The 8,322-nt window shown below is 43.2% G+C and overlaps 1 protein-coding gene and 1 non-coding gene across 2 annotated transcripts; both read right to left on the reverse strand.

The window, feature by feature from the left end:
• Nucleotides 1-3,798: 3,798 nt before the first annotated feature.
• On the reverse strand, nt 3,799-4,022 carry LOC123140475 (small nucleolar RNA U3). Its single transcript, XR_006470029.1, has one exon. It is a non-coding gene; the product is annotated as a small nucleolar RNA U3 (small nucleolar RNA).
• A 1,286-nt stretch (nt 4,023-5,308) lies between these two features.
• On the reverse strand, nt 5,309-7,253 carry LOC123133374 (putative serpin-Z12). Its single transcript, XM_044552867.1, has 2 exons — nt 6,700-7,253; nt 5,309-6,226 (listed from the first exon to the last, which is right to left on the reverse strand). The coding sequence occupies exons 1-2, from the start codon at nt 7,122-7,124 to the stop codon at nt 5,362-5,364; spliced, it is 1,290 nt and encodes a 429-aa protein (XP_044408802.1). The 5' UTR covers nt 7,125-7,253; the 3' UTR covers nt 5,309-5,361.
• Between the last annotated feature and the right edge of the window lie 1,069 nt (nt 7,254-8,322).

The raw sequence follows: 8,322 nt of genomic DNA on the forward strand, positions 1-8,322 counted from the left end.
GGGATGTGAATGTTTTGAAATTCAAGAAATTTTTTATAATTTCTAAAAATATATTTGAAAACACTGGCTTTTTTTTTGCAATTCAAAATATTTCAAATTTTAAAACAGGTTCTAAAATGTATAATAAAGTTCAAAAAGGAAAAAAATGAAATTAACAGAAAAAAACGTAATAATAGAATAGGAAAAAAATACATTCAGGCTTTGCCCAACCCGGCGACGGCATCGCTCCCATCGAGCCGCCCAAACATTTGCCGACTTGAAAAAAGTTCATCAATTTTCAAAATGAATTTTTATGAATTTTGAAAATTACAGGATTTATAAAACTTTGTAAAAGTTGAAAAGAGTTCCTAGATATGGAATAAACTTCATCAATTTGAAAACAAAGTTTGCGGATTTAAGAAAATGTTCACGAGTTTAAATGGAAAAAATTCGGGTTGGGCGGAAGGTTCCGTCTCAGAGTACCTTTTTCCGAAATTGTTCAAATGGACCAAATTTTTTCTAGGGCCTTCTATCACCATTCCAAGGCACCATGCCAAGTTTTTGTGATTTTGATAAATTCTTCATTTTCAAATAATGTTCGTGCTTTCAAAATTTACTTGGAATTTAGAAAATAATCCCGTATTTAATTTTTTCTACACAAATAAAAAATGTTTGTGGAAATTCAAAATAATTTGTTTCCAATTTTTTGTTCATATTTTCTGAATTTGCTTGATATTTCAAATTTCGTAGTGTTTTCAAAAAATATATGTGTTCAAATTTTGTTTACTCTTTTGAAATATGTTCGTGTTATGACATTCTGAGCAATTTTGAAAGATACGAACAAATTTTTGACATATTTGTACAATTTTGTTTAAAATGTGAATATTTGTACTTTATGTACAAAATTTTAAAAAGCAAACATTTTTCAAATTTTGAACAAAATATTATAAGCGCGAGCATTCTTTGAAAAAGAAAAGGAAAAAAAATAGTGATAAAAGGACCGATTCAACAATGGGCTGACTGAGCCGAAAGCAAAAAAAAAGAGGTGTAAATACACACAGCATTAGGATGTCCTACTTGGTTAGTGTGGTCCTCCTTAAACCAAGGGTTCTTGAGTTTGATTCACATTAATTGCATGCTTTTTATCTTTTAAAAAGAAAGTGAAAAAAAGCCGGAGGCGCCGCGTATCGGCGCGGGTGAAAAGACCATACTACCCTTTATTATGAAGGAGTATAGAGACATCTCAACCGTCAATGTGTTTAGGGGGTATACTGAAGTAAAAGTGAGTGTGAATTTGGTCCAACTGAACTGAAGAGTATACTGAACAACTGCAGAGTAATAACAGTTTTATTGCAGGATTTAATGTCTATCCTATCCTTTCAACGGAGTACATATCTATTTTACCATGCAGGTGTAAGATTTTGGGATTTCAAGGACGAAGAATAACACTTCCGTTTCCTCCAAGTCCACAGCTGGAACAGGAATATCTTTGTATCTTTTCATGCATTTGTTTCGCTATGTTTGGCTCTTGTGTGATGCGACACTCCATTCATCGAGAATCATTTTTCTTGATTCATCCGTTCCATTTGATGCCTCTTACATTTTCCTTGTTCAGCTGGTGTGCATCTTTTGTGAATAACCTATCGCGACTGTATTTTCGGTTGGCATCTTTTGCGCTGATAGAAGATTGAATGCTCCAACTAAAAATAGAAAGATGGAATGCTGGCATCTGGTGCGACGTCTACAGTTTTGGAGTGATCCTATGGGAATTAATTAGCAACGTTGCGTGTGCCATGGAGCGGGCTGAATCCAATGCAAGTCGTCGGAGTAGTTGGGTTTCAGAACAAACGGCTAGACATTCCCAAAGAGGTCAACCCACTGGTGGCTAGCATACTATCTTTATGTTGGGACAAGTAAGATGACAAATGATTCTTCAAATAATATGCTGCTTTTCTCAATTTTCATTTTCTCTTTTTTCTGCAGCATGACCTCGACGATCTTTGTGCAGCGATGCAAGCAAACGACCATCCTTCTCCCAGCTCCTGTCTCCGCTGAAGAAGTTACATAAGTTACTATTTGCAAGTTCTGTGCATCCTTTTCTGAAAATTGTGAGAACTATTTGCAGCAGCGCGAAGGTGGTGCTGAAGAGTGCGTAGTTTCAACTGAAGAAGATGTGACGCAACAGGAAGTATTCTGTGCCATGGTAAATAATTCTTCAGTTGTGTATTGGAGCGAGGTGGGGGTGATTCTGAGAACCAGAATTCACAACAAAGATATGGTACTGTTTTTTGTTGGTTTAAAACAGAAAATGGGAAGGAAAAAAAGGGAACCACTAGTTTTTTATGTCTGCAGAAAGTTGCAGGCTAGCTAAATATTTACCACATGCAGTCTTGTATATCATGTATACAGATGTTACTTGGCATCTCTATGAATGCATATTAATACCTGGTTATCTCCTCTTTTATCGGTGTTACCGCATTGTATAGCTGTTAATGGAGATACTGTCATATTACCATGCCTTCTTTTGGTGTATGATGTGTTCATGTGTGACAAAATATTCATAGACTTTTTTTTTTCAATCAGAGGTGACATTCCATATATGGAGAAAAGTAAATAATTAGAATTGCCATGCTCTCAAAATATACCTGGACTCTGCATAATGCTGCTGCTGCTGTGTGAGAGAGCTGATTACTGATTGCTTGATTGTTTGAGTCACTAGAAGTGGCCTATTCGTTCCCAGCAGTGGCCAGAGCTGTTCTACTTTGTGCTATGGGTTCCTCATTTACCTACAAAGATAGTACAGAAGAGTGAAGACTTCAGATATTTTATTTCCAATTGCCTCTGTCTGAGCAGTGAGCAGGCCTGCTCCAGTTCAATGATCTCCACCTTGGCTAATTTTGTGCTGATCTTTTTATATATTAATTCTGTAATAATGACAGAGCAAGATCTCTGGATATATAAACTGAATTTCGTTCACCAGGATACTCTTCTACCTTGCGCGGCGATCATGAAACCCTCCTTCTAAATGAAAAAGGAAATCTTGCTGTCAAAGGAAGCATCATTTTTTTACTCTTCTACCTTGCACGGCGGTCATGAAACCCTCCTAAATGAAAAAGGAAATCTTGCTGTCAAAGGAATCATCATTTTTTTTTTTACCGGCCACTGCTAAGTGACTGGCTGAATACAGTCAAAACAAGGCTTCACCTCTGATTCAGTTTGCAGTTTGCAAATTCCTCCTAATTGCGCCATGGCATTAATCCAGGACATGCTCTTTTGGATAAGGTTTCAAACTCTTAAGCAAGCAATCGATAATCTCTTTTTATGGAGATCGTTTGGGTTATCAGGACACGAGCGACCACATCATCAAAGAATTACTTTAAAAATGTTGGAAACTGTCGAAAGATGAGCTGAACTTAGCTTTCCATAGAGCTCTCTTTCTGAATCGTCAAAGATCATTTGGGTTAAGAAAGATAGTCTCTTTCTGAATTGCCAGACTCATGTAAAACCTATATGGAATTCTGTACATACTTTATTTGTCGAATATCATCCATTTTGTGGATTCCATTAACTGAATCTAGTTTGCAGAAGATGTACAGATCATATTGCCAAAAAGAGCAAGTTAAAATGTTGTTTACAGTCTGAACCTAATTTGCAGATGATGTATGGATCATATTGTCAAAAAGAGCAAGGCAAAAAATGTTTTTTGTAGTCTGTCAGACAACCTCTGAGCCACCCTGCACCAGTGTGAACTGGAACAGGAACGATCCTCTACAGCCATCAGATATTGTCAAAAAGAGCAAGGCAAAAAATGTTTTTTGTAGTCTGTCAGACAACCTCTGAGCCACCCTGCACCAGTGTGAACTGGAACAGGAACGATCCTCTACAGCCATCAGATAACACCCATCAAGAGAGAATCCTAGCCGTTAATCACGCTCTGGCCTAGAGGTTAGAATGCATCAACCAGACTGAAGTGCTTGCCTCCTTATTGGTAAAGGATGCAGCGGTACGAGCCTATAGAACAGATCCTGTTCAAGTAAGGTCGTGCTACAACAAGCCGCTCCTCACCTTATAAACTGGTTTAGCGTTGCCTAAACTAGCGAGGTGGGACTAATTAGAGAGCAGCCAGTGCAGTGCTGCGCTTCCTGGGGCAGAGCATGGAAGAAGTGTTTGTGGCCCATGTAGCGGGGCACTAGAATGAGCAAGGCCCAGCCCCATCAGAGAAACGTTCAGCTGTGCAGATTTTGAACTAGTTTAAATATCTGGCAAATGCTGCATAGCCTGTACTTTTAATACTCCCTCCAATCGGAATTGTATAGAAGCTGCGTCAATTTATTCGGATCGGAGGGAGTACATATAATTTCGAACAATGCTTATTCCAACTTTCCTTTTCATGACACCTAGTTCTTTTTTTTGTTTTCTTTAGCTTTTATGCCAAATGAAAGTACAGCCGGCCATTACTAAAGTAGCAGACACACTGCTAGGTTAGAAAGAAGCGATAGAGAATGCAACAGACAAGAAGAAAACCGGAGAGAAAAATGAGTGTGGTGTAACTCCAGAGCATCCGAGACAGAACACAAACGTGTCGTTGAAGTACCTTTGTTGCATTTACAATATCAATTTGTTTTGTCGACTCACCTGTTCAAAAGTACTCCAGCTCATTGGCTAGAACAAGATTTAGTTTCTTTAATCAGCAACCTTCTTGTTGCCCGAACTGTTCCGCGTTCGTGTTGTATCATCATTGATCTATAATTGGTACTGCTGGGTGAAGATCTCCGAGACTTGTTCCAATTGCGGATCACAGAGCAAGAAGATCTCTGTACATATCATACTAATGGTGAATTCACCTGGATACTCCGCCTAGCTGCATTGTGAAATCCTGTCTGAGAATCATGTAACTAGACCCTCCTGAATTTAAATGGGACAGGAATCATGTAGCTAGACCCTCCTGAATTTAAATGGGACAAGAAAATTTGCTGTCAATTTGTTTTTTGGCTACTACCAAGAGACAGAGTGTTGCCAGTTTGCAAAGTCATACTTATGTCCCAGTTGATATTGTTTCAAGTTCTTAGGCAAAGCAAGCAATAATCTTACTTTTTTTAATGGAGATCAGCACTCAGTCCCTTTTTTTTGAATGAAAGCGATCCTTCCCCCAATTTCATGAACGAAACCAAGTAGTCTTGTTCTTACAACCAAAACACACCCACCTCCTCATACCAGATGAACATCAAATTTCTTCCTAAAGCTATGCATTTGCCAACCCACTCACTCCTGCCTCCTCGAATTAGGACATTTCTGTTACCAGGACAGGAGTGATCAAATCTTCCAAGGATGACCAATGTTCAAATATTTACTATTCAACAGCCAAAGGATTTCACATTTTACTCAGTTAGCAAGAGGATTGACCACATGACCAAGGAACAATGTTGTGCTCGTCTTCTCCTCGACCACGGCAAATAAGAACGGACGATCTGCCACAAAATCGACCGGACGCGGTGGTTTGCTTGGACGCGCACTACCATACATCATGACTATGGCCGTGGCAGCAGCGGCCACGGTGCCTTGCTCGTCCACCTCGATGGTGGCCTTATGATAGACCGCGCCGATGGAGAGCCGTCCATCCTCACCGCCCACCATGCCTGAGAAGTCGCCACCTGAGAAAGCCCTGGTGACACCAAGCTTCTGCATGTCCGGGGACGCCTCAAATTCAGACGTGAACTTGAACTTGGGCACCATGAACTGCCCCACTGGAACTTCCTCTTCCGGCGTGTGCTTCCTTAAGAACTCCGGCACCGACACCGCCTTCTCGTAGAGATCCGTGATGCTTAGAGTGCCGCTGTCCGGGAGAAGGATAAGCATGTAGAATGCAGCAGCTTGCCGCTGCACATGGTCGCCGTCGTTCCTGTAAGGCAGCTTGAGGGCCCTGAAGCCCGGGAAGAGCGCGATGTACTGTGACCGGCCTGTCGTCATGGACGGCACGCGCACAGTGGTGCCACCGGGGATGTGGAACGGCGCGGTGAAGACGTCGAACGGTCGACGCCACGCTCCTTTGAAGTAGAGCGCGTTGGCGAGGACGACAGCCGTGGACGAGTCGACGGAGCCGGGAGGGAGGATGTCACGGATGCGCTGGTTCGTTGCGTCCGCCACGAAGGAGTTCACGCGCCGCCTCGCCAGTTCGGCCCCTGACACGAAGTCCACGGATTCCGCCGTGGCGGTGTACCGCGACCCGCCGGTCGCCGTGAACTCCGGCCTGAGCGCGAAAACATGTTTTAGAGCCTATGCACCCGGGTACTCCTTATCCAACCACTCATTTCTGCATCAAGATTCGTGCAAATAATTTTCTCTTTTTTGTTTCTCTCATATAGAACATGTATTTGTACTTTCAACTTTGCAGCACAACAAAGCTTTCTATGTAGAATGTGGGATAAAACTTACAGATTTTTTGGTCCAACATAAATATACAAAATGAGATTTTTTTGATTAAAAAATCTTATTTTTCATATTTATGTCGGACAAAAAAATATGAAAGTTTTATCTCACATTCTAGTTACAAAGTTATGTTATACTGCAAAGTTTGAAGTTCAAGACATGTTTTATATGAGAGGAACAAAAAAGAGAAAATTCCATGTAATAAGGTAGTTGTGTAGCACAGATCTCAAAGCAACATTGGAGTGTTAGGATAGTGAGGCCCGGGTGCATAAGCTCACAGAATCTGCATTCGGCCTGAGCGCCAGCCTCCGATCGACCCACACGCCACAGGCGAAGGACGTCTGCGTCAGGCCGTTGAGCCTGCCCACAAGCTTGATCGCCGGCGCGCGGTGCAGCTCGTCGAGCGACGCTGACCCGAGGAAACCCAGGAGCTCCCTGCGCGTGTCGCCTCGCGCGCCGGCGGTCACCATCGCGAGCGCCGCATGGATGGACAACGGCGAGATGACGAAGTTGCGCCCCGCTCCGGCCGCCTCCCGGACGCCGGCCTCCCTGGCGAGAGGCAGGCCGGACGCTTTCCCGGCCGCGTCGCTCGCTACCGGTGCCTCCTCCGCAGGGTCGCCACCAGGACCAGGAGGCACATCGGCGAACAGGGTCGAGCAGAAGTGCCATGCGGCGAATAGGGCCAAGCAGAGGAGGACGGCCTTCCCGGAGCGCGACATCGTCGGAATCGCCGTGGGTTCGTGGTAAGATTCAGATAGGATCACACTGGTTGAGCGCCGGAGATGGTGCCGGCGGCGGAGCTGAGCCCCTACCCTGGAACTGGAAGCTCTCGCGTGTGCGTTAGGGTTAGGTGAGCAATGTACTGGGCTTCGAGCCCAGCCAGCCTGCAAAGCTGGCTAAACGGGCCGGGAGAGCTGGGCTGGCACGACACGACACGGGCTAAACGGCTGTGCCAGGGCCGTACCTGGGCCTGAAGGCTGGACACGCGGGCCTCCAGCCCATTTAGTTTTTTTAAGAAATTTTTATTTATATATCTATGGCCTAAAGAACAACCCAATAGGACAAATATGGCTAAAAACAACCTAGCAGGCCATTAGCCTAGCAGATATGACATGCCAAGCATGCTGTCGTGCTGGCCCGTATAGCAGTTGAGTCATGCTTGGGCTGAAGGGTGCAGCACGCCGGTCGACACAACACGACTCGTTTAGTAAACATGCCCCCATGAGCCATATTTTTGTGCTCAGTACTTCATAGATTCTTGAAGAGGTTTAGCCCCTGACCGAATCACAAAAAGGGGTCTACTTAATCCCTGATATGGAGGGTTTCCCCATTAACATTTGGCATGCCAGGTAGGCGACTAAGGCTCCAAGTTTTCTTCGGCTTCATCAAACTATTTATCAACCATGTCAAGAGAGCATTCTCCACAAGTCTCGGAGCACTCCCATGTCGAGAATACGTCTCTAATGTATTCACAATTTTTATTGTTTCATGCTATTATAGTATCAATATTGGATGCTTATATGCAATCATATATCATTTTTGGGACAAACCTATTAACTTAGTGCCAAGTGCCAGTTGTTGTTTTTTGCTTGTTTTTTGTTTTCCAGGAATTCAGTACCAAATGCAGTCCAGAAATGCGTGCCCAAGTGCCTCGTGGGCCCCTCGTTCCTCCTTTTGACCTAATTTCGACTATAAATTCTCTAAAACCGGGAAACCAACAGAGGGCCACCCAAAATACTTTTTCCGCCACCGCAAGTTCATGTTCTCGCGTGATCACAGACCTACAGGTCCATAACTAGTAGCTAGATGACTTCTTCTCTATATTTGATATTCAATACAATGTTCTCGATGTTCTTGGAGATCTATTCGTTGTAATCCTTTTTGCGATGTGTTTGTTGGGATCCGATGAATTGTAGG

Source organism: Triticum aestivum, chromosome 6B (assembly GCF_018294505.1).
Source record: "Triticum aestivum cultivar Chinese Spring chromosome 6B, IWGSC CS RefSeq v2.1, whole genome shotgun sequence".
In the NCBI taxonomy this organism is placed as follows: Eukaryota; Viridiplantae; Streptophyta; class Magnoliopsida; order Poales; family Poaceae; genus Triticum; species Triticum aestivum.

What these genes read in the sequence shown, in the direction of transcription:
- LOC123133374 (XM_044552867.1), bottom strand. Translation starts at nt 7,124, where the DNA reads ATGTCGCGCTCCGGGAAGGCCGTCCTCCTCTGCTTGGCCCTATTCGCC. An exon ending in GATCGGAGGCTGGCGCTCAG is followed by an intron (nt 6,227 to 6,699) that starts GCCGAATGCAGA and finishes TTTCGCGCTCAG; the next exon opens with GCCGGAGTTCACGGCGACCG.